The following is a 25,875-nucleotide window of genomic DNA, read 5'->3' as shown; positions in this document are numbered from 1 at the left end:
GGAGCTGCACGGTAAGCACAAGTCACGAGCGCCGGGCACAGCCGCACCAAGCCTCAGGTCCCACGCGTGCACCGGGGCACCGTGGCCGCGCACTTCCCGAGCGCCCATCCTCTCCCCTGGGGATCCCCCCACCCCATGGTGCCTGGGCACCCACAACCTGCCCTGAGGGGCCGCAGGTCGGGGACAGGACGACAGTGAACCGTGGGACAGGCAAGCTGCCGTTTTTAAAATATAACATTTATTGCTTTAGATGGTTTGATACAGAACAGCTTTCTTTTCATTCTGAATCTGGAAGTTCTATACAACTGAATACAAAGAGGAACAAAAAGTACCAAAACCAAACTTGTGATTCTCTGTTCATGTGGCATAAACCAGTTTTGTACATAACGTGTAGCAGCAGTTTTTTAAGTTCCCTTTAGAAAAATATGAATTCTACACATTTATTATTGTTTCCTGTTTAATGCATGGGCTGAAATCAATAGGATCAACTTCCTTCTTGAAGAGAGAGGGGAGAGGAAAGAGACGAACGTCTGACGAATCTTTCTGAACGGGCATCCGAGCTGCGTGCGGGACAGCCCTGCCTGGGGGCTTCGCTCTCACAGCCAGGCGGTTCCTGTAGTGATTGACTCTCAGCATCGTGTCCATTAATCAAAGAGAAAAAAAAAAAAGAAAAAAAAACTTGCACCTCAAAAAACTTTTCAGAAGATCCATATATATATACACACATATATATATGTATTTTTTTTTGTAAAAGCCCTGAGAGAAGGAGAGAGAGAATCAAACAAAATGTATGGAAACAAATTAGCTGGACATGCAAAGTAAGCTACGATTCACCCAGAGTTTAAACAAATCACAAACTTCACAGTTTAATACTGGGGGAGGGGATGCGAACAACAAACAAGTAATACATCTCTCAACCTCACTAATAAAATGTGGCAAGACCTTACTATGGGGGCGGGGGCACAGATCAAGGCTAAATAAAGCTTTAACTCCATAGCGATTACTGCGGCGGCAGCCCCGGCCGCGCGGCTTGCTGGGAGCGATTCCTGCTACATCTCACCGCGGCCTGGTTAGTCACGGCTCCTCCCCACGGCACTGCGGGTCTGGCGTGGAGAGTCGGGGAGAGAGACAGAACACAAGGAACCCCAAATAACAACGAAAAGAACAACTGTAGTAACAATAGAGAGAAACCACAAGGGTGCGGGAACTGGTTTTACCTAAACAGACCAAGGGGCCAGCGGCTGCCACCTGCACTTGCCTCCACGGTAAATGGAAGCCCGTTCAGGAACTGGCTCGTGCCTCCCCGTTACAGGTCAAAGCCAGCTCTGTCCCTTGTTGGCCTTCTGCACGCCGAGACGATGCTTTCCATTCTCTAAGCGTCTCCACCTTCCTCAGGGCCCCTGCCACCAGGCTGACCCCGTGAGCAAGGGGGAGAGGGACACGCGTACCTTCGCGTGCACGGATACAAGCACAGGAGGGGCGCCTGGAACCAGGAGGGGCTGGGGAGGGGCGGGCACAGGGGGCCGTGGCCTCGGGTCAGCTACAGTAGGACTGATTGCTTTTGCCTGCAGGCAGCTGCGCTGGGGCACCTATACCGCAGGGTTCGGTTCCACTTAGGAAATGAGAAACGGCAGGTGGATCTCTGCGCGTCGGAGGAAGCTAAGGGGCTAGCTCTCTCCTCCTAACCCTCGCACGTGTGGCTTTATCAGCAGTAGTGATTCCACGCTTGGCCAGCCCGCAACGGCCGCAGAGCCGCGCAAGGCCTAGGCCGCGCTGGGCAGGAAGGGGACCGGGCGGCGGGCTCCCCTCTCCAAGCCGCCCCTGCGCTGGCGTCTGCAGTCAGGGAAGAAAGGCTTATGTGAGTACAGTAGAAGAGCCGCCCCCCGGGGGTGCCGGCGACAGCTTCAGGCACGTGCTACGGGGGACCTGGGGGGGTGCAGGTCTCCCAGGACAAATATTGCCCACTTGTTTCTGCTGACTGCAGAGACCAGCAAACTGACAAACTACAAATAATAATAATAATAATATTATTAACAACACATACACCACAGGGGAGGGGGGAAGCCGAACGCAGGACGCCCAGGCCTGTCTCCCGGGCGGCAGGTGGCCGGGACAGCCACTCTCCGCGAGTGGGAGGCGGATGTCTTGAAAACTTGAACCAGAGCCACTTCTAGAGCGGGGCCGCGCAGGAGGCTGAGGCTGGAATCTCTCCCGGATTTGGCTGGAGCCACGTGGGAGCCTCCCTCAGCCGCCTGCGCTACCGCCCAGGACCCGGCTGCAGCTCCAGCACGTGCAGACGCGACCCCGGACAGACAGGGGCGCGTGCGGGAGCGGAGCGTCTCCTCGGCCCTTCCTCAGGTCACTCACGGGAAATTCACATCTTCTTCTTCCAGTTGTCGGCTGTGGCATCCGCGGGCTCGGCTTCTCCCGTCTCCAGCGCACGGAGCCAGGGGCACGGGCGGCGATTCCCGAGAACCAGCTCACACACCCCGGTCACAAAGGGTAACGTTAATGCTTAAAGGAAGAGGTCCTCTCCAGGCAATTCATTAAAATACGCACTTTGTTAAAAAGTCGGTTTGGGAAAACACAAGGCCCAAGACGACGCGGGAGGCTCCCCAAGTAGTTAAGGCACTGGTGTGGGCGCGGGCACGCGGGAAGGGCTATGGCACTGCTGGCGCGGCCACGCACCTGCTGGTCGCTCTCGCTCCCTGGCAGCCGGAGGGCGCAGAGGAAGCCTCTGGAGGCCAGGCTCGGGATGCTTTGCTCTGCTGGCTTGTGTGTGTGTGTGTGTGCACGCGCGGAGGGGGCGGGCGGCGGTCACTCCGTGCCCAGGAGGGCGGGGGCGGGCCGCTTGTCGCGCAGCTCCAGTAGGTCTTGCACCAGGGACTCTGGGCTCTGGGGGCCGGGGTCCCCCGGAGACGCCTGCTCCTTGGGGCTGCCCCGGTCATGCTCGGGCCCCCGGCCCCCGCTCTTCTCCTTCCCGCCGGGACCCAGGCTCTCCTTCCGGCTCCGGGTGACGGCCACGTGGTTGCTGGTGCTGGGCGCCGGCTCGGCCTCATTCTCCGACACCGGGTTGTTGCCGCTGTGGGTGGACTCGTTCTCGCTGTCCTCGTCCCCCCGCTCGTCCTTGTCACTGTCCTTGCCCTGGTGCTGGGCGCGCCGGGCTTTTTGGTGGATGCGCTGGTGCCGAACGAGGCTGTGCTTCAAGGTGAAGGTCCGCTCGCAGGTCTGACACTTGTACGGCCTCTCCCCTGGGGCGACGGAGAAGAGGACACACGGGCGTTAACGGGCAGGCCACTGGCACCCACACTCCTGCCCCGCACCCAGACAGGCCCACCCGGGAGCCCTCTGCATCTGGACTGGCAAAGCGGGGACAGCCGCGCGCCAGGGGCCGCGTTCCTCCTCCTGTTCCTCTTTCAGCCCAGGAGCTCTTCGTCCTGGTCTTGGAAACCCGAGTCCCAGATGCAGAAGTTTCAGGGACACACAGACTGGCCGAGGCCAGAGCCTGGCCGACAATCCCACAGCAGGGGGAACCGTCCCCTCCAGCGGCTCTGCAGGACGGCAGTGGCCCTGGAACCACAGGCCTATGGCTCACAGCTGGAGCCCTGATGGCTCCTGCACCAGCCGCCAGGAGTGAGGCCGGCACCTGCTGGGGCAGGGGGCCGAGTCTCTGCTGCCAGTCAGGGCCCGCAGCCCTTCACACAGCCCCCGAGCTGCGGGGGTGGGGGCACGTGTGTGTGCAAGAGGCCGGGGTAGGGGGCACGCAGGAGACCGGTGTGAGGGGAGTGTGTGCACAGGAGGTGGGGTGGGGGCACATGTGTGGGCAGGAGGCTGATGGGGAGGTACATGTACACGCGGGAGGGGTGGCATGTGGGCCATGTGTGTGCACAAGAGCCGGTGTGCAGGGCATGTGTGTGTGGGGCACGTGTGTACATGGGAGGCTGTGGTGGGGCACACGTGTGCACAGGAGCCGGTGTGCAGGGCATGTGGGCAGGGCCCATGTGTACATGGGAGGCGGTGGTGGGACGCACGCGTGTGCACAGGAGCCAGTGTGCAGGGCCCGTGTGTGCACGGGAGGCTGTGGTGGGACGCACGCGTGTGCACAGGAGCCGGTGTGCAGGGCATGTGGGGGGGCCCGTGTGTGCACGGGAGGCGGTGGTGGGGTGCACACGTGTGCACAGGAGCCGGTGTGCAGGGCATGTGTGTAGGGGGTACGTGTGTGCACGGGAGGCGGTGGTGGGGTGCACGCGTGTGCTCTGCTGGCCTGTGTGTGGCGGGGAGCCGGTGGGCGCAGGCCCGTGTGCCCACCACTGGCTGCAGCTCAGAGCTGCAGGAAGGCCGACGCCGGGCGCCTGCCCAGCAGGTCAAGCTCTCATGCTCATGCCCGGGTCGGGCTCAGGCCCAGCCAAGCCCACCGGGCCGCAGGGCCAGGCCCTGTGCAGGCAGGGGAGCGCGCCTCGTCCCCAGGCCGGCGCCTTACCCGTGTGGGAGCGCATGTGGCGGGTGAGGTCCTGCAGCGACCAGAAGCGCTTGTTGCACACGCTGCACACCTTCTTCCTCTTGTCGGCCTTGCTGGCCGCGCTCTTGGGCGAGTCCGTCTTTGGTTTCCTGTCGTCGTCGCTCTTCTCCGAGGACTTCTGCTCGGCCGCGCCCTCCCCGTCCGAGGGGCCCTCGGTCTCCTCACTGGGCTGCTCCGCCACCGCCGGGGCCTCCCCCGCGCCCGGGCCGGGCTCCGCGGCCGGGGGCTCGGCGGCCTTCTCCTCGGGCGCGGGCGGCGAGTCCCCCTCCGCGGGCGGGTCCCGGGGCTCCTGGCGGCCGTGCGCCTTGCGGTGGCGGCTCAGCGTGCCCAGGAACTTGAAGCTCTTCCCGCAGGCGTCGCACGCGTACTTGTGGTCCTGCGGGCCGCAGCCCCCGGCGCCCGCCTCGCCCTCAGCCAGCTTGAAGTCCATCAGCTTGCTGGCCAAGTCCAGGTCCAGGCTCTTGTTGCTGCCCGCGTCCTCCTCGGGGCCGTCCCCTGGCACCCGGCTCTCCTCGGGGTCGTCCCCCGGCGCCTGGCTCTCCTCGGCCCCCTTCTCTCCGCCCTGGCCCGGCGATGCCGGCCCGGCCTGGGCCTGCGCGGCTGCGGCGTCCTCGCTGGCCTCCGGAGGCGGCGGCTGCTCCATGTCGCGGGAGGTGAGGTCCAGCACCTCCCCGGCGGGGGTCGGCGTCTCAGTGTCTGACTGGCTGTCTGTGTGGGCAAGCACAGCGGGGGCTGGGTTCAGGGGGGCCCTCAGCTGGGCCCACCCCAAGCCCACGGCCGACTTCTAACCCCGGGATTTCCCAGGGAGGGCCTACAGCACCCTGGGGCCTTGGGCAGAGGCAGCAGCCACATGCCTGCAGAAGGTTCCGGAAGGTTCCAGCCTCCACAGTGACCCCCCCCCCCCAGGTGTGAGTGACTCGGGCAGCACAGACAGAGGGGCTGCAGGACAGGAGAAGAGTGAGGTCCAGACACTGGCAGCGCCAGGGCGTTGAGGAAGCCAGGGTGTAAACAAGTTATTTTTCCAGTGCAGAGATGAAACACACATGCAACATACACAGGATCCCCCTCCCCATCCTCCAGAGAGAGGGGTCCAGCGTGGAGTGCAGGTCCTCCCCTGTGGCAGACATCTACCCTCCCGCCTGCCAGGTCAGGAGGTCAGAGGTCAGAGGTCAGGAGACGCATGCACCCTGGGAGGCTTTCCTGGTTGCAGCCAGCTCCTGACAGGGGCACACAGGGGGAGGCAGCTGAGGGAGGGAGTGGGCGTGCGTGTGGACAAGGGACTCTGGGTTATCCACTCTCACAGACCGTGACTGTGCGCACAGACAAGGTATTCTGGGTTATCCACTCTCACAGACCCTGACTGTGCGCACAGACAAGGGACTCGGGGTTATCCATTCCAGAGACCCTGACTGTGCGCACAGACAAGGACTCTGGGTTATCCACTCTCACAGACCCTGACTGTGCGCACAGACAAGGGACTCTGGGTTATCCACTCTCACAGACCCTGACCCTGTGCGCACAGACAAGGGACTCTGGGTTATCCACTCTCACAGACCCTGACCCTGTGCGCACAGACAAGGGACTCTGGGTTATCCACTCTCACGGACCCTGACTGTGCACACAGACAAGGGACTCTGGGTTATCCACTCTCACGGACCCTGACTGTGCGCACAGACAAGGGACTCTGGGTTATCCATTCTCACAGACCCTGACTGTGCGCACAGACAAGGGACTCTGGGTTATCCACTCCACAGACCCTGACTGTGCGCACAGACAAGGGACTCTGGGTTATCCACTCTCACAGACCCTGACCCTGTGCGCACAGACAAGGGACTCTGGGTTATCCACTCTCACAGACCCTGACCCTGTGCGCACAGACAAGGGACTCTGGGTTATCCACTCCACAGACCCTCACTGTGCGCACAGACAAGGGACTCTGGGTTATCCACTCCACAGACCCTGACTGTGCGCACAGACAAGGGACTCTGGGTTATCCACTCCACAGACCCTGACTGTGCGCACAGACAAGGGACTCTGGGTTATCCACTCCACAGACCCTGACTGTGCGCACAGACAAGGGACTCTTAGTTATCCATTCTCACAGACCCTGACTGTGCGCACAGACAAGGGACTCTGGGTTATCCACTCCACAGACCCTGACTGTGCGCACAGACAAAGGACTCGGGGTTATCCACTCCACAGACCCTGACTGTGCGCACAGACAAGGGACTCTGGGTTATCCACTCTCACAGACCCTGACTGTGCGCACAGACAAGGGACTCTGGGTTATCCACTCTCACAGACCCTGACTGTGCGCACAGACAAGGGACTCTGGGTTATCCACTCTCACAGACCCTGACCCTGTGCGCACAGACAAGGGACTCTGGGTTATCCACTCTCACAGACCCTGACCCTGTGCGCACAGACAAGGGACTCTGGGTTATCCACTCTCACGGACCCTGACTGTGCACACAGACAAGGGACTCTGGGTTATCCACTCTCACGGACCCTGACTGTGCGCACAGACAAGGGACTCTGGGTTATCCATTCTCACAGACCCTGACTGTGTGCACAGACAAGGGACTCTGGGTTATCCACTCCACAGACCCTGACTGTGCGCACAGACAAGGGACTCTGGGTTATCCACTCTCACGGACCCTGACTGTGCGCACAGACAAGGGACTCTGGGTTATCCACTCTCACAGACCCTGACTGTGCGCACAGACAAGGGACTCTGGGTTATCCACTCTCACAGACCCTGACTGTGCGCACAGACAAGGGACTCTGGGTTATCCACTCTCACAGACCCTGTGGGTGCAGATAAGGGACTCTGGGTTATCCATTCCACAGACCCTGACCCTGTGCGCACAGACAAGGGATTCGGATTTATCCATTCTCACAGAGCCTAGGACTCTGTCTCTTGGTTTGCTCCCATCTGGCCCTAGCAAAACTGGGTGTGGGAAGCCAGCCAGCTTTTGTGACCGTAAGGGATGGCACTGTGGCAACAACCATGACACCAAACGGTGCCACCACCTTCTCTTGGTGGCGTCTCGGTATGTGCCATGACAGTGAAGCCAAAGCTGGCCAGGAGCTGCCTGGGGCTGATCTGCTGCTCCCAGGACTGGGGCTGCTCAGGGCTCTGTGGCACATGGGAGCTGCGCCTCCCCAGATGGGCCGCCTTGCCTCCAGCCTGGGGTCTCACGGGCTGTCCGCAGGCGGACCACCACATCAGTCCTCGCCCGTCCCCCTTCCCAGTGTCACCTGGCCTGGTGGTGTGTCATCAATGTCATCCCGGGGCTGGATCGGGACAGGACCTGACCCCCGGGTCACCTGCCGTCACCTCATCTGCCTGGCTCTGTTCCCACTACACCTGCTGGCCGCCTGTCTCAGCATCTCACAAGAGGTTTTAGAAGGAACCGAGGGTGGGCGGTGCCGTGGCACAGTAGGTTAATCCTCTACCTGCAGTGCCAGCATCCCATATGGGTGCTGGTTCTAGTCCCGGCTGCTCCTCTTTCAATCCAGCTCTCTGCTGTGGCCTGGGAAAGCAGTACAAGATGGTCCAAGTCCTTGGGCCCCTGCACCCGCATGGGAGACCAGGAAGAAGCACCTGGCTCTTGGCTTTGGGTTGGTACAGCTCCAGCCGTTGTGCATTTGGGGAGTGAACCAACGGAAGGAAGACCTTTCTCTCTGTCTCTCCCTCTGTCTGTAACTCTCTCAAATAAAATCTTGGAACCGAGGCATTGTGTGTGTAAATAAAACATTTCTGACCAGACGTGAATTTTGAAAATTAGCCAAAAACTCAAGAGCATGCACACCGACAGCAAGGCCATACTCCAGTTCAATCTAAGCGATCGCTGTCTGAACTGTTTCAGGAAAGAGTATCTACAGATGGATTCTGGTACAGACCCCGTGATCAAAATAAAGATGCTTGGCTCTTATGCTGGCTCTCTGAGGGAGTTTTTGTTTGTTTGTTTGTTTGTTTTTTAACAGGCAGAGTTAGACAGTGAGAGAGACAGAGAGAAAGGTCTTCCTTCCATTGGTTCACCCCCCAAAAGGCTGCTACGGCCAGCGCATTGCGCCGATCCGAAGCCAGGAGCTTCCTCTTGGTCTCTCATGCGGGTGCAGAGCCCAAGCACTTGGGCCATCCTCCACTGCCTTCCCGGGCCACAGCAGAGAGCTGGACTGGATGAGGAACAACCGGGACAGAATCCGGCACCTCAACCGGGACTAGAACCCGGGGTGCTGGCACCACAGGCAGAGGATTAGCTTAGTGAGCAGTGGTGCCAGCTGGGGGATTATTCTTAAAAAGGCTGCATCTTCAGTGACTTCCTCTTTGTCCCAGTTTATCCTGGGCTCTTTCTGTGACTATTTTTAAGGAAAGAACATGGAATATTCTAACTGTATGGAATATATTTAAATGGAAAAAAATCAAAATGAATTCTGAAACCAAACCCACATAAATATACTGCGGTCCACTTGTTCCCACGCTGAAGACCTTCCTTAGAGTGGATAACGGAGAGTGTCCCAACCTAAGGACAGCGCGAGGCCAACTCCCTCTCTGGACAAAGGGGCCTTGGGTGTGCTCTACCCAACGGCCACTAGGGGGAGTGTTCCAGCAGGGTAGCCCCTACTCTCCAAGCTACAACTGCAAAACATTTTTGTCAGTGACTCTGTGAGAGCCAATTTACAAGGCCAGCTCCAAATGCTTCCTGCTAGCCCTCCCAAATGCAGGCAGCTCAGTGGAAAACTCTGTAAGTAATATATTTTAAGATTTATTTATGTATTAGAAAGGCAGAGTTTAGAGAGAGAGAGAAGGAGAGGCAGAAACAGATCTCCTGCCTGCTCATTCAGTCTCCAAATGGTTGCAATGGTCAGGGCTGGGCAAGGCTGAACTCCATCCAGGTCTCTCACATGGGACGCTGGCTTTGCAGGTAGCAGCCTCACCCCCCGCAGCGCTCCCCAGTTCTGTTTGTGGTGTAAACCTCTAAGAGGAAGCAGGAGTCCTGGTGGAGGGTAAACCTGCAGCTCCTTCTACACTCTCCTAGTCAGCTCGCCAGCTGGACACCGGCTGCTCCCTGCAAATGCAATGGTACTCAGGTGCAGACCGATGGGCGGGGAAGCTCCGCGGGAGAGGCTGCTCCGTCTGCACTTCACCTGACGTGTTCAGCATCGAGCACTAAGGGAAAGTTTAAAAACCTTCCCGCTTATACCAACGGTCCTGTCGGGCCAGTGCCTGCAATGTCAGCATTCTATCAGAGCAGTCCAAGCCCCAGCTACTCCGCTTCTGACCCAGCTCCCTGCAGCTGGAGCCCGTGAAGGCGGCGGGATATGACCCACGTGCTTGGGCCCCTGCCACCCACGTCAGAGGCCCGGATGGAGTTGTGGGCTCAGCCCTTGCCACCGTCTCCCACTCTTTCACATCAATCAATCAGCCTTAAAAACAGAACAGGTGGTGCCTGCCAACATGAGAGCTCCTCCAGGCATCTGGGGAAGCAGCCAAGGGCATGCCAAGGGCACCGCAGGCCCAGGGAGAGTGAACGGACAGCTTCCGTTTAAATCTCAGTGCTCGCTATGCCCTGCTCTGCAGCGACGGTTTGGGGGGAGGGGAAATCTAGGGTGCATTTTCATGAAAGACCTCATGTGACCGAAAATGTGAGACCAGGGTGGGCGTCTGGTGGGCGTCAAGACACTGCTTGGAAGGCGCACACCTTGCATGGGGGTGCCTGGCTCTGCTTTGGATTCCAGCTTCCTGCTAACGAGCGCCTTGGGAGGCGTGGTGGCTCAAGTACTTGGGCTCCTGCCACCCACGTGGACGGAGGCCCTGACTCCTGGCTTCAGCCTGGCCCAGCCTTACTTGTGTGGGGCATCTGGGGAGTGAATCAGTGGGTGGAAGATCTCTGTGTGCGTCTGCTGCTCTGCCTTTCAAATTAAAAACACAGAAACAAAGAGAAAAAGACAAATAGAAAATGGCAGGCCTGTTATGAAACAAGCTCAGGGGTCACGATGAAATGCAACGTCAGGGCAGAAACCTAGAAGCCCTTCAAGAACATCCTTCGTCACGCACTACCCCTTTCTTGCCTTTTAAACGGCCTCCCTCCAGAGCCTCCTTCCGACTTCCTGGGAAGGGGCCCAGGCAGCTTGCACCCAGCCCTATCAGGCTCAGCAGGCCCTCAGAATCCTGCCCCCCCCCCCCATCTCCAAGGCCTCCGTCACTCCCTGTTCTGCCTCTCCCGGAGCCCAGTGCTCCGTCCCCACACACGTGTCTCCTCTCTGCTGGCCTCACGTCACAACTCCCGCTGCAATTTCTTTTTCGAGCGGCTTTGTGCCTTCCAGAAAACCTTTGCAGCTTTGAGGGCGGGGCAGGGCAGAGGCTTTGGAGGGGATCTGGAAAAACAAGACTCCCCTGACTGCGACCTAAAAGAAATACACCTGCAGGGCAACGCTCAGTGTGCAGGGGAAGCCAGGACCGCGCATTCCGACTGAGTGAGGCGTCTGTGTGCAGCCGCCCCTCGGGTTTGGGTCCCCTGCGTATCATCGGGGTGGACCCAGCATAGGCTCCGCACTTTAGGGAACCCTAAGTTACCTGCTGCTGTCCCTCACGCTCCAAGCCAGGCTGCAGGGAAAGTACCCTGGACTACCTGCAAGTGCTGGTTAAAGGCTAACCGGGCGGCCGGCAGTCAACGTCACTGCAGGCGTCCTGCGGGCTGCACAGCAGGGCACCCTTAGGCTCATGGGTCCCACGTCATGGCAAAATTCCACAGGTGACCGTGCCCAGGCCTTTCCCGCCCCGTGGGAGCTGGGGGAAGGAGCCGGCGGACAGGCCCACAGGGAGGGTCTGACCTAGACTAGAGGGCTGGGCAGTTCAAGGGCAATCCAAGGGCTTACTCTGGCTGTTTCCTGAGGGCTTGGGTGGGGGGCATGGGAAAGGGCAGAGTGATCAGGTCCCCTCCTGCAAACGCTGCCCTGCTCCTGTCTGCAATGAGGGTGAGGACAAAGGGGCTGGGGTTAGGACCCGGCCCTCTGCCCAGCCTGACTCCGGGGCCGGGGGCCCTCCACACTGCACAGCGAACCATCCCCACCCAGGTCCAAGGAAGAGAAGCGCAAGTCCCAATTACAGCCTTAGGAGAGCACAGCTGGGGGCTCCTCTGCTCAGCTCCAAGCCACAGGCAAACGCCGGACTTCCAAGACCTGCGGAACAGGCCCCAGCACCTGCAGTGCTGCTGGGGCTATGCCCACCACCCCCCAACAGCCACACGTTCTTGTGTCTTGTCTTGGGGTGGGGGGAGACGAGGGAGTGTGCACTGAAGACGGGGGGCAATAGAGAAGAGGGGTGCGGGCAGGATGCAGGAGAGGACCAGGGCAGGCAGCTGTTAATGGCTCTGTGAGGGCTGGGGGCAGGTAACAGACAGGAGCAGAGAGCAACACCCGGATGGACGGACGCAGGTCAGGCACAGCCGTGATGCACACAGGACATGCAGAGCGCTCTTTCACGAGGACAGTTTCACGTGGGAGGGGGAGAACACGGCCCCGGCCGGCCTCTGCCTGTCCAGCACTGGGCACGCCCCGTCGCTGCAGCTCCCTGTGCCTGGGGAGGGGCGAGGGGGCAAGGTCTCACACCTTCCCACCCCCTCCCCCCTCCCCTCACCCCATGCCTCCCCACGCAGGAACAAGCCTGCTTCTGCTGGGGGCGCTGCGACTTGTCTCTGCTGTCTGTCCATCTAGGCTGAGCTGGCCGGGGAGTCAGGCCCCACCCGGCCTCGGGAGGGGCCACCTTTGGGGCTGCGGGGCTCCGAGTGCTACGGAGGAGCGCTCGGCGGCCGGGTGGACCGGGCCGGAGCCGGCTCCTCCCTCTCTGGGTTCTCCACCACCTGGAGGCACTACCTGTGCTATCAGGGGCTCCAACTTCACTCTCTTTGGACTGGGGAATAAGCCCGTTTCTTCTCAGGGAACAGGTGGTAACTCCGTGTTTGCGCAACTGGTGGCGTTCACAGTTAGATTTGGTAGAAAAGAAGGCATCGCATTTTTGACAAGGGAAGGGTTTCTGACCTGAAGCAGGAGAAAAAATATATATTTATCTGGCTTTCTACTGCAACGAGAAAGAAAAGTCCCTCTTGAGTCATTCCCCTGGGACCGCTGGCATTCGTTACATCCCCCCACCCCCGCCCATTCCTTTAAAGAGAATTAACAGTGGAAAATAAAAAACCAGCAAAACACAGCGACAACTAACGTAATGACCCCTCCCCCTTAGCCTGAGTGGAACACAATCAGTTGCTGTCTTCAAAACACTAAAAGAAAATTAACAATGAAATGAAGGCATACACATTGAGAATAAAACAGTGGCGTTACAATTAAAAAAATATTCAACAACAACAACAACAGAGTGAACATGGCAAGACAACGTCTATGTTTCATCACAAGGGGGCACCTTAAATAATCCCCAGCCTGGTGAGCGACGAGTTGAGGAAGCAGGCCCAGGCCCTGCTGGGATGACTCTGAACCCCCTTGGCTGTATGCAGGGGGCCCACCTAGATGTCAGCCCCCGCCTCCTAGACAGGTATCCATTCATGGCCCTCCCGCAGGGGACAGGGCCCTGAGTTCCCGGTACTCCCCCGTCTGGCTTGCCCAGACAACCTGCAGTGACCTCTGCCCAAGGTCACTGCCATCCCCGCCAGCAGGAGACAGGAGGTCCTCTCCTTCGATCAAAGGTTCTTTGTTCCCCTCGCTCCAAACCCGGCTTGGTGGTAGGTAAGTGACCAACTTGTCACTCCGGCAGCAGCAGACCATGCCCAGGGAAGAGAAAATGCCGGGCCCAGCTCCGGCAGTGGGGTCGCCAGCTGGTGGAGGGCCCCGCCCCCAGGAGGTGGCTGCTGTGTCTGTCTGAGCCTCTCCTTTTACTGGGGCCCCTTCAGTACTGTAAACACCACCTTTCACAAGGCAGGGGAAGCTCCAGGGTGCGTGGATGGCTGGAGGCCCAAAGCACAAAGCCAAAGGGGCTGGGGGAGAGTGAGGAAGGGAGGAAGGAGAGGGGGGAGAAGGGAGGGGTTAGGCCGGCACCTGCTGTAGCACCAGCTCTTTCTTGTGGACTGTGGGTGCTCTACAGGGGCACAGGTATCATTCACGCAGTAGCCCGACTCGAAGCTGCAGTGTGGGAACCTCAGGACTGCCACCATCACACACGGGAGTCCCGGGGGGCTCCCCTCCCTGGAATGCACGGCAGGGCCCGGGGTGGGGGGCCGCCTGCTTCCTCTCAGGTAGGAAGAGCTAACTCCAGGCAGTACCAGCATACAGCACCAGGGGAGGCTGTTCTGGGACAGCAAAGGTGATCAGGCCCAGTGCGTGACCAGGAGCAATCACAGTGGGGGACATCTCCACTGTGCTCTGCAAAAAGGCCCTGGGGGTGCTGCCTCCCAGTCGCCTCTGAGCTCCTAAAGCACACGAATACCCGGGAAGAAAACCCAGAACCCCCAAAGATAACATTTATTTTGGTACAAAAAGTTTTGAAATTCATGCATAGTTTATTCACAATATACATTTCTCATGAAGTTTTTAATGACAAAACTATGCCTGGATCTCCAATTGTTTTTGCATCAAAATAAACTCTTCCTTTAATTCCATGTTCCACCAAGTTCTGGAAGTACCCTCACACGTCGGGGAGCACCACAGGTGCAGAGGTGAGAACTGGGACTGGCACCACCATCTGTACCACATGCATCCCTTAAGGGAGCCGGCTCAAGTCCTAGCTGCTCTGCTTCTGATCCAGCTCCCTGCTAATATGCCTGGGAAAGCTGTGGGCCCTGCTACTCAAGTGGGAGTCTCAGATGGAATTCTAGGCTCCTGCTTTGGCCTGGCCCAGCACTGGCTATTGCAGCCATTTGGGGAGTGAACCAGCAGATGGAAGATATTCCTCTCCCTCTCCCTCTGCCTTTCAAATAAATAGCTGCTTGAAAGTGTCCGTTAACAAAACAGTAAAACAAAAACCAGCTTTAAAAAAGATTATGATTTTGGGGCTGGTGCTGTGTAGTGGGTAAGGCTGCTGCCTGTGGCGCCGGCATCCCACATGGGCCCCAGTTTGAGTCCCGGCAACTCCACCTCTAATCCAATTCCCTGTTAATGAGCCTGGGAAAGCAGCAGAAGATGGCCTAAGTGCTTGGGCCTCTGCACCCATATGGGAGGCCTGGAAGAAGCTCCTGGCTTCAAATAGACTCAACTCCGGCTGTTGAGGCCATTTGAGGAGTGAACCAGCAGACAGAAGACCTCTCTCTGTAACTGTGTCTTTCAAATAAATAAATAAATAAAATAGAAATTTAAAATATGAGGGGCTTTTAGAAAGTTCATTGAAAATGGAATTAAAGTTCTTTTTAATACAAAAATTCTGAAATTCATGCATAGTTTTTTCATAGCATGCATTCCTATGAACTCCATGAAGATCCTGCATATGCATGGATTTCGACTTTTTTTGCATCAAAAATAACATATCTTTTCAGTTCCATGTACTTTCGGGAGACCCCTTCCGGCGAGTGCACAACATAGCCCTTCTCGGCCTCCAAACAGGCCTCAAAGTCTGTGCAGAGCTTCAACTTGGTAACTGTCCCACAAGGGGCGTGTGTATGTGTGTGTGTCTGCGAGAGCGACTGTGGCCACAAGCAGTCGCCTTTGCACCCATGCCCTCCGCCCACTCCAGCCCCCAACGTCGGGCATGCAAACCTTCAGCCAGCGGGTGCGCAGGCTCTCCTAGGAACCCAGAGAGATGAAGGGCACAGGATCTGCCCGCACTGGGGGAGCAAGGGAGCGGGGGAGCGAGCCGGGAGAGGGAAGCACACGGCGGACACCAGACCCAGGAAACCGAGCTGGCCACGTCTCTGTCCACTCCTCGGGCGGGAAACCACGTGGCTCCTCCTCTCAGCAGGGCAACACAGCCAGGGGCCCCACACCCAAGACCTTCTGCCACCTGAATCTACCCCCTGGCAGCGACGGTGTCTTCCTTTTCTATTTTCTCCTTGGCAGGGGGGCCACGGGGAGGAAGCTGAACACAGCCAGGTACACCCGGCCAGGTGCTTCCCACGCCCACGTGTGGATACCGAAGTGATTGAAATTCCCCACGTGCTGCATCGAGTGACACAAGGGGGGGAGCGGGAGAGCGAGCCGGGACCACGGACCGGCACAGGGACGAGGCACCCAGCACAGGGAAGGAGGAAGACCACGAGGGCCGAAGCAGACTGGCTGTGTTTCCTGGCACTCGCCGCTCCACCTTGGCCTAAAAACACAGGAGACGCTCACGAGGGTGAAGGTGGGAACAGAGGGCACTGTTGTCCTCTCAGGTGGTGAGGCGCCCGCAGAGACAAAGGTGAGGAACCAGGAACTGTTCCCTCCAGCAGGAAGCCGCGGGCCGGGAGAAAGCCAGAGAGGAGCGGCGGGAGAAGGCAGGTGCCCGCAGAGGCCGCGCCAGGGGCCATGAAAAAAAACCATGGCTGCCGCCAGCTTCCTCCTGCAACAGTTCCTGGAATGGAGCCCACGCAGGGCAAGGAAAGGGACTGACGCTCCTTGCCGGTGGCCACTGGTGGCCCCGGGTCAGACGCCCAATAGCCGGTCTGCTTCCTGCTGCCCCGAGTGGGGAGGCACAGCGGAGGACAGGTGCACAAAGTAGAGACATTACGGTAACACCGAGGCCGCCCTCAGGACAGAGACACTGTGCTGGCCAGGACCCAGCTAGCTTCTAACAAACAGGAAGCCGCACAGAGCGCTGCCCGGTGACACCTTGGGTCGCCGCAGCGCCAGCCTCCAAGTCCCCAGGCCCTGAGTCTCTCCCAGGGGCGGAGGGAGAGGCTTCCAGCGGGAGCCGGGGAGGGCCACGCAGCTCTGGGGGCGGCAGAAGTGCCTACCAGGGGAATGTGACGATGGCCACCGAGGCGCCGCCCGGCTCTCACGCCTGGTGACGCGACACATTTTCCCAAGGCACGGGTCTCAGCCAAGCGCTGTACACGGCCCGATCTCACGGTGGAGCCGCTGACAATGGCCCCGGGAGCTGATGAGGCAGGTGAGCAGAGCCCAGCGGGCGGTGGCCAGCACAGTTCTGTAGTGACCAAAGCTCTGACGATGAGCATTCTCGGGCTGGAGTCCTGTCTTCCGCACGTGAGAACACGAGGCGGCCCTGTCTGAATTCCAGCACTGCCTCTACTACACAGCCATGATGGTGGTGGAACAGGTACTCGGCCTTCTGAACTGAATTCCTCATGGCAGTGTGGACAGCGTCCACGCACAGGCCCGTCAGGAGGACTCGTCCCGAGAGTCAATGTCACGATTAAAGCTCGGGAGAGGGCTGGCGCTGTGGCACAGCAAGTTAGGCTGCCAGGGACGCCGGCATCCCCTGTGGGTGCTGGCTTCAGTCCCCGCTGCTCTGCCTCCCACCCAGCTCCCTGCCAATGCTCCTGGGAAAGCAGCGGAAGATGGCCCTAGTGTTTGGGCCCCGGGACCCATGTGAGACACCCATGTGGAGTTTGGGGCTGGAAGCCATCTGGGGAACGAACAAGTATTTGGGAAATGGGAGATGGCTCTGTCTCTCCCGCTGCAACGCTGCCTTTCAAAAAACAAAGCAAAACAAAACGGGGGTGGGCAGGCTGGATTCTCAAGTGGGAACAACTTTCAGGTGTCTGCAAAGACTGGGGCTGCTCCAGGCTTCTTAGGGAGCTTGCTGGGACCCCAGATGTCTTATACACAGCTCATCCCGGAATGCGCAGCGACTACCAGCACGGATGCTCGGCCGGGGGGAAGTGGATGGGGAGGCCGGGGACCAGCGAGGGAGAGAGGCGAGCCGGGGAGGAGCCAAGATCAGATCCAGACCGTCTGCCTTCCTAAAGGCAGAAGCGCTCAGGTCTCCATGGACCCCGCAGGTGACAGCAGCGTCATCGGAGAAGGGCAGCAAGAGACAGGGCTTGTGGGGCACAGTCTCCTGCACATGCGTTTTCCTCTCTGAACTGCTGTATTCCTTTGCCGGGCTTAAGTTGTTTCCACGGAGAGAACGCCAAGGCCTGAAGCGGCGCATCCCACCCTGGTTAAGGGAGTCCCCACCCTGCCTCGCATCCATGTGGCTGACGCTGGCACCTCGTGCAGCCCTGCACTGACCCCCGAGCTCCGCACCACGGCTTCTGAGCTGCTTCCCCTCCCCAGGCTGCCCCCTGCCCACTCTCCTGGCTTCCAGCAGTGCCTCTGCCACCTGCTCCCAGCAGCCCCACCCCTCCCAGGAAGCTCAGAGCTACCTCAAGGTTCTGGGATGACTGGCCCTAGATAAAGTGCTTCTGGCACGCAGAACACTCAACCTTGTCCCCACCACCTTCCCTCCTCTCCACAGTGTCACCACAGTGTGGCAAGTTCCCTCTGTCCAGGGCTGCTGTATTTAGCAACTGAACACACAGGCTGCTCAGTTCAGCTTGTTAGTGAATCTCAAATATCGCAAGGAAAAAAAAGCAATGGCAGCAAACCATAGGGGCGCCAGCTCGAGTCCCGGCTGCTCCACTTCTGATCCAGCTCCCTGCTAATGTACCTGGGAAAGCAGTGGGGGAGGGCCCAAGTGCTTGGGCCCCTGCACCCACATGAGGAGCCGGACAGAGTCTGAGGCTCCTGCTTTTGCCTGGCCTGTCTCCAACCGTCGTGGCCATTTGGGGAGTGAACGAGTGAATGGAAGACCTTCTGTCTCTGTGCCTCTCACTCTCTGCTACTCTTTCAAGTAAAATAAATAAACCTCAAAAAAAATATTGTCTAAATTCAAATGCAACTGGAATCCTGTTTGTGGAAAAATGGTATTAAAAGGTGTTTATTTCTGCATAAAAATAAAGTGAAACCCACATGTTTTTTTCTTAACATGTAATTCACACAAACTTTTTTTAAATAAACTTTTACTTATTTTCATTTTATTTGAAAGGCAGAGAGAGAGAGAGAGAGAGAGAGAGAGAGAGAGATCCTTCATCTGCTGATTCCCCCCCCTAAATGCCCACAACAGCCAATTTGGGGCCAGGCAGAAGCCAGGAGCCAGGAGCTCCATCCAGATGTCCCACGTGGGGAGCAGGGACCCAAGCCCGTAACCATGTGCTGCCTTCCAGGTACACACTAGCAGGAAGCTGGGTGGGAGGCAGGCACTCGACACAGGCATCTTAGCCAGTGCACCGTGCCTGCCCCTCCACCAACTGCAGAAGTCTCCTCTCATTGTAGCTGTCAATTCTGTACCACACAAGCAGAAGCACTTGGTTTTGGGCCCCATCTATTAATACTGGGGTTGTAAACTCCAAAGAGTAACAATCTCCATTAATTAATCCTTGATTCACTGATATAAACCCTAGAATAAAAAATTAACATTATGGGGCTGGCGTTGTGGTGTAGTGGGTAAAGCTTCTGCCTGTGACGCCAGCATCCACTATGAGCAAGGGTTTGAGCCCTGGCTCCTCCACTTTCTATCCAGCTCCCTGCTGATGGCCCAAGAAAAGCGGTGGAAGATGGACGGAATGTTTGGGCCCCTGCTATCCACGTGGGAGACTTGGAAGAAGCTCCTGGCTCTGGCCTGGCCCAGCCTTGGCCATTGTGGCCACCTGAGGTATGAACCAGTGAATGGAAGACCTCTCTCTCCCTCTCTCTGTGTAACTCTTTCAAACAAACAATTAAATCTTAAAAAAAAAAAAAAAAAAAAAAAAAAAAAAGATGAGCCTTGAATATTAGTGATGCCCAGTGTAAAATTAAAGTGTATCTTGTCCCCTAAACGTCTCTTTAAAACTCAACTCGTAGAAACTAACGTTTGAACAGTACTTTCGGGCTATCTCTCTGGTTCTTCGAGTCCGTTTCTTAGACGCTTAGTCATACTTTGGGTCTTTCTCTGGAGCAGTTATTTTAATAGAAATAAAATTAACAAATAAGTTCTCGCAGCATCCATCCCTGATTGTCACAAGCGTGACTGCGTTAGCAAGGGTAAGGAAACTGGCAGCAGCATCAATGTCCTTCCCGGAGAACCACACTCAGCCTGCAGCTCCTGCGGGAGTGCGCCAGGGCCAGTCCTGCCACCCTCACCAGAGGATGCTAGGGCCAGTCCTGCCACCCTCCCCCGGGGAAACGAGGGCCAGTCCTGCCACCCTCCCCCGGGGAAACGAGGGCCAGTCCTGCCACCCTCCCCCGGGGAAACGAGGGCCAATCCTGCCACCCTTCCCTGCTGTCCTCCCAGGCACACCAGGGCCAGTCTTGCCGCCCTCCCCAGGGCACACCAGGGCCAGTCCTGCCGCCCTCCCGGGGACACCCAGCGCTGGACTCCTCCCTCTCCCTGCAGCGCCAGGAGAGGCCACGGCGCAGGCCTTACCTGTGTGTGTGAGCATGTGCCTCTGCAGGGAGCTGGCCCAGGGGAAGACGCGCGGGCAGTGCGGGCAGTTGATCTTCTGCAGGCAGCTGGCGTATGAGTTGCGCTTGGCCCGCAGCAGCTTGTCCTCGGCGGGGCCAGCCTGCTCCTCGTCGCTGGGTCCCTGGGGGTCGCCGGGGGCCGCGGCCGCCTCCTCCCCAGCGTCGTCCTCCGCCGCCGCCGCCGCGGTCTGCAGGAACGGACTGAACTTGTTGGTGTCCGTGGTGGCCAGCATCTTCTCGATGCTGGCGAACTCCCCGCTGGAGTCCAGGTCCACCGCGCCGCAGCCGACCTGGGGCCGGGGTCTCAGCCCCCTCTTCCGCCCCCTCTTCTTGGAGGAGCCCGCAGGCTCCTGCTCTGAGGGCGAGGCCGCCTCTGGGCTGCTGGCCGCTGGCAGCGGGTCGCAGGCCTCTCCGGGGCTCGTGGCGCCATCAGTGGTGGCGGGGGCCACTGGGGCCGCGGGGGCCGGGGCGGCTTTGGGTGCGGAGCCCGCAGGGCCATCGGCAGCCACGGCTGGGCCGCTGCCGGCGCCAGGCTCTGCCATCTTGGCTTTCAGCAGGGTCGGGGCCGAGGACACGGACGAGATGATCTGGGCGATGGAGGCCAGCGGGGGCAGCTCTTCGGCCACGGGGGGCTTTGGCAAGAGGAGTGGGGGCTTGGGCCGCAGGGGTCGCAGCAGGGCGGGGCCGCTCAGGAGCGCAGGGCTGCCCAGCAGCGGAGAGCTGCTGACCAAGGCCGACGAGTAGATGGGCACGGCGAGCTGCACCGAAGCCTGCACCGGCTGCTGTGCGTGGGGCTCGGGGGCGCTGGCGGCCGCGGCCCCCGCCGGGCTCTCCAGGGTCCCGCCGGGCCCCAGGGCTGCCGGCGGAAGGCCGGAGGGCGGGCAGGGCGAGTGCCGCTCGGCGCTGCCGGCCTCCTGCTCGGGCCGCGGGGGCTCGCTGGGGGCGGCCGCGTCCTTGTCGCCTTTGCGCAGGTGCTTGGGGATGGACAGGTCGATGGGCTCCATGGAGCAGTCGTAGGCGGCCAGCGAGGAGGGGCACAGGAAGGACACGTTCTCCTGCTTCACCTGCACCAGGGCCAGGCCCTTCTGGGAGAAGTCCAGGGGCTCGTTGAAGTCCACGGCAAAGCCGCTGACCGGTTCCAGCTTTATGGAGACGTGCGGCGGCGGCGGCTGGCTGGGACCCCCGTGCAGGTAGCCGTTCTGAGGCTCCAGGAAGGCGGCCAGGGGCTTGCGGTCGCCCTCCTCGCCGCGCGCCGAGGCTGCAGCGGCGGCGGCGGCGGGCGCCTCGGCGGGGCCCAGGCCGCCCCGGCCCCCGCCGTCGGCCGCCAGCACGTAGCTCTCGATGTCCTGCTCGGGCACGTGCAGGTGCTGCTTGAGGATGTGGTGGACACAGTTGCGCCTGGCGGCGAAGGCGGCGCTGCACTCCTTGCACTCGAAGGGCTTGCGTGCCTTGGGGCAGCCGCCCAGGCCGCGGCCGCAGTGCGTGCGCATGTGGATGCGAAGCGCGCGGTAGTGCTTCAGGTCCTCGCCGCACAGCCGGCACACCGTGTCGGGCGCGCAGAAGGCGTCCACCAGCTCAGCCGCGCTGCTGCTTACGTACTCGATGTTCTTCTCGATGTCCTTGCGGGTGGCCTTGAGGTGCTTCTTGCGCAGGTGCCGCTCGCAGTTGGCCTTGACCGTGAAGGGGTAGTGGCAGATCTTGCAGATGTACGGCCGCTCGCCGCTGTGCGTGCGCAGGTGGCGGATGAGCGCGGCCTTGTCGGCGGCGATGTAGTCACAGATGTTGCACTGGTAGGGCGAGATGCCCAGGTGGGAGCGCACGTGCGCGCGCAGCACCCCCGAGAAGGCGAACACCTGGTTGCAGAAGCGGCATGGGTAGAGCACCTTGCGCATGGCGGGCGTCTTCTTGCCGCCGGGCCCCGTCATGATGGCCTTGAGGTCCCCTTCGGTGATCTCCTGCTTGATCTTGGGCTCCATGCTGAGGGGCAGCAGGGCCTCGATGATGCTGTCCTGCTCCAGCTGCGTCTTCATCTCGGGCTGGTCCATCCGCAGCGGCGGCGGCTGCTGCAGGAACAGCTGCGTGGCCGTGCTCGGCTGGGCCGCCGACTTGGACTGCAGCAGGTGCGCGTTGGCGGCCGCCTCCACCGAGCCCTTGAGCAGCCTCAGGGGCGGCGGGGGGAGGCTGGGGCTGATACAGCCGGGGGAGGCCTGCTGGGCGTTGATGAGAGGCGGGGGCGTGGACGTGGCCACGACGGTCCTGGGGGTGACCAGGGGCTTTGGCTTCAGAGGGGGCATGTGCTTGAATATGGCCTGCAGGGGCGCGGCAGGGGCCTTGGAGAGCGGGGGCAGGCTGATCTGCGGCGGGGCCGAGGCGGCCATCTTCAGGATCTGCTGGATGTCGGCCAGCTCGATGGCCGACTCCCCGGAGATGGGCTTTACCACGATGCTGCTGTCCGGCTGGATGATGAAGCCCTTCTGGAAGGGCTGCAGCGACAGGTGCTTCACGCCCTCCTTGGTGGCCGGGAGCACCGTGAGCGAACCGCCCAGGGCAGCAGCTTCGAAAGGAGCCAGGCTCAGCACGCTGGTGCAGGCGGGGTCCTGAGGTAGCGGGCACTTGAGCGCCTGCAGCTGGATGGCTTGGTTGTCGTCGGGCAGGGGCTCCTCGGCGGGGGCAGGCTGGCTGTCTTTGGTGTGCTGCAGGCCCAGCCAGGCCAGGAAGACCTTCTGGTCCAGGGCGGCGTCAGGCAGGGCCTCGGCCTGCAGCTTATCCCGGCCCGGGTCGGCGGCGTGTGTCTGCCTGTGCAGGACGAGCGAGGAAAACATGGGGAAGGCCTTGTCGCAGGTGTCACAGACGAAACGGTGCTGCTCACTGATACACCTTCGCAGGTTTGTCTCGCACCAGGCCTGCGGGGAACGCGCCAGCGAAAGCAGAGGAGCAAGAGGTGAGGATGTGGGGGAGGTGTGGAGCCAGAGGCACAAAAAAACCCCTAAGAAATTCAACCCCAAACGGCAGCCTGCCCGCCCCTCTCGATCCAACAGCCAGGGAAAGACCCCAGGCCCCCCCCCCCGGGGGGCGCCCCAGGCTGCTCAGACTACCTGAGAAATGCGGGGGAACTTCCTGCAGGAGAAGTCGGTGAACCCCAAGTCGTGGAAGCCGGCGGGGATCGAGGGGTTGCTCTGGATGAAGGGCCGCCCCATGGCGTCCCGAGGCAGCTGCTTGTGCACGAGCGCGTTGTGGCGCAGCAGGCCCCGATGCGTGCGGAAGGTGACGCAGCAGATGTCACATCTAGGAGGGACAAGGCGGGAGGCGGCGGCTCGGTCAGTTCCCACCTGCCCCTTAGCCTCGGAAAATACTCTTGGCCGCTTTCATGTCAATCAAACAAAATAAATAAAAGTAACGAGAATCCAGTCTGCTTACGGTTAACAACAACAACAAAACCCAAACTTCTTTTCTTTAAGAAAAATTATATTCTACTACCTTCCATGCAGGCAATGCAAGAGTTTCTAGGAGCAGGCCACCCAAAGTCTGCACGTGAGGGGCAGACATGAGGAAGCCGAAGCCGCCGCTGCGGCCCCATGGCTGCACAGGTTCAAGTCCACAGAGGTGCACATGCAGCACCCCTGGCATCTGATAAAGGCAGTCGTTAAACTCTCCAGTTGAGTTAGTGGCAAGTGACAGTGACTGGGTGGATTAGATTCTGACACCACGACCATGGTCATCTGAAGATTCTGGAGCTTGCCTGTGCTGGGCCCGTGGCCCGGAGGAGGCAGCCTGTGCCTAGGTAAGCAGGTGGGCATCACTACCCTTATCTCAGAGATGAACACTGAGGCTCAGGTTCGTGAGGGGGCGTGACAGGACCACACACCAGCTGGAGGACACAGGACAGAATGTGAGCACCCAAGCTCCTTCTCCCACTGGCTGTCTCCCCATCGTTGAGACCACCAACCATTGGGGCACAGCTGGTTAAGCCTCCGTCCGCGTCCTGTATGAGCACTGGTTCCAGTCCTGGCTGCTCCACTTCCGATCCAGCTCCCTGCTAATGCACCTGGGAAAGCAGCAGGAGATGGCCCAAGTGCTTGGGCCCCTGCACCCACGTGGGAGAAGCTCCTGGCTCCTACCTGGCTCGGCCTTGACCATTTCGACCACCTGGGGAGTGAACCAGCAGAAGGAAAATCTCTTTCCCTATCTGTAACTCTGCCTCTTAAATAAAAAGAAAGAGAGGAAGAGAGGAAGAGAGAAAGAGAAAGAAGGAAAGAAAGAGAGAGAAAAGAAAACCACGACCCTCACTTGAGAGCTGGTCTTCACATCCTTAATGCTTTGGGCCCCAGAGAGGCGCTGTCTGCTGAGGCCCTGCCCGCTTGTACCACTGTTACCTTCTGGGTCTTCACCGAGAACCTGGTTAAAAATGACACCGTAGTCCGTGTCATCAACATCTTCCACACACACATCAGACACAGGCTCCAGGAGAGGCACACATGGCTCTTTAAACTTGAAGTCAGGCTTCCTCCGTGCCCTCGGCCCCATCTCAAGGGCTCACGGCATCGGGCAGTGCAGACGTGCCACGCCCCCATGGTGGCAGACACTGGGGGGATAGCACCGCGTGCCAAGCACCATTCTGCCCGCTGACACACACAGATGCTCCTGACCCTCTCAGAACCTCCAAGGCAGCGCCTGTGTCACTGCCGCACCCGGGTCCACACTGCACACTGCACACTTTTGCACTGCAAGCGTTTCCGTGCTTTGCAAAATCTTCTCGGCAAACAGGGTAACAGAAGCACCCACCAAGCAGCCGGGCTCACTTTCACGGAGCACTGGAAGAAACGAGGGCAAGGTGCGTGTGGTCCTGCTGGCAGTACCGGGCGGGCACGGGCCTCCCCTCTGCTTGGTGAACCCCAGGGCATCTCACCAAGCAAGATGCCAGTCAGCCACTGCCAGCCACTGGGGTTCCCATGGGTGCTCACAGTACAGTGCTCCTTCTGAGCGGTCAAGGCCCTAGGGTGGGCCCAGGGGACGTGGTTTCCTCACCTCTCCCTGGCTCCACCCCCTGCCGTCCCTCGCAGGTGCGGCACGTCCTAGAGGTCAGGCTCCAACACACAGGAACATTCCGTGCCAAGTCCCCGGAGGGCCACGACACAGTCTAGGAGACAGCGTTAAGTAGGGCAGCAGTGTGCACGCAGCCCCTCTGGGGGAGGCTCCTGGCCCAGCTGGCAGGTGTCCACCTCTGAACGGCACGTGCAGAGGGGACGGCGCCCTTCCACCTCCCTGGCCTCAGGTCTCCCGGGCTCAAGCTCGGCTGCACATCCCCCGTGGTCCTCAACCCAGCCCCTGCCTTGTCCCCAGCCAGCAGAGAGCTCTCTCTTGGACCGATAGACCCACAGAAATGTCTGAACTGGGGAAATTTAACTCTGACCAGATATTTCACGGTATTAAGAAATCACTGTTAATGTTCTGGACAAACTTCCTCTCCTGTCAGAGACATGTAATGAATAAGCAAAGCCTGGCATCTGGGATTAGTTTCGAAGCCATCTGGGTGAGGGGAGAGGTGAAACCACGCTGTGAGCTGATCATTCTTCAAACTGGGTGAGGGCACATGGGTTCGCCGCTCTGCTCTCTCTCTGCTTTTGTTAACATCCGAATGTCCCTTAATCCACCTAAAGGGGAGAACTATAGAAATTCTTACTGGGCCAGTGCTGTGGCACAGTAGGCTAAGCCTCTGCCTGTGGCACTGGCATCCCATATGGGCGCCGGTTCATGTCCTGGCTGCTCCTTGGATTCTGATCCAACTCACTGCCTGGGAAAGCAGTGGAAGATGGCCCAAGTGCTTGGGCTTCTGCACCCACATGGGAGATGGGGAAGAGTTCCTGGCTTCCGGCTTGGGGTCAGCCCAGCTCTGGCTGTTGTGGCCATTTGGGGAGTGAACTAGCAGATGGAAGACCTCCGGTGCCTGCAGTGCTGGCATCCCATATGGGCGCCAGTTTGAGTCCCAG

The 25,875-nt window shown here is 59.5% G+C and overlaps 1 protein-coding gene across 5 annotated transcripts in view; it reads right to left on the bottom strand.

Moving 5' to 3' along the window:
• Positions 1–218: 218 nt before the first annotated feature.
• RREB1 (ras responsive element binding protein 1) overlaps positions 219–25,875 on the bottom strand; it is a 135,331-nt gene continuing 109,674 nt past the window's right edge. For 4 of the 5 annotated variants that reach the window (XM_062184305.1, XM_062184329.1, XM_062184318.1 and 1 more), the window contains 5 exons: positions 22,984–23,173; positions 19,851–22,791; positions 12,401–12,565; positions 4,481–5,227; positions 219–3,251 (listed from right to left, as the gene is read on the bottom strand). In XM_062184305.1, coding sequence (XP_062040289.1) covers positions 2,818–3,251; positions 4,481–5,227; positions 12,401–12,565; positions 19,851–22,791; positions 22,984–23,173 — 4,477 coding nt within the window. In that variant the 3' untranslated portion in view covers positions 219–2,817. The remainder of the gene's footprint in view (positions 3,252–4,480; positions 5,228–12,400; positions 12,566–19,850; positions 22,792–22,983; positions 23,174–25,875) is intronic. The other variant, XM_062184335.1, reaches the window with a different exon arrangement.

The sequence above is a fragment of the Lepus europaeus genome, chromosome 3, assembly GCF_033115175.1.
Source record: "Lepus europaeus isolate LE1 chromosome 3, mLepTim1.pri, whole genome shotgun sequence".
NCBI lineage: Eukaryota > Metazoa > Chordata > Mammalia > Lagomorpha > Leporidae > Lepus > Lepus europaeus.
This window is presented reverse-complemented; position numbering and strand designations above follow the sequence as displayed.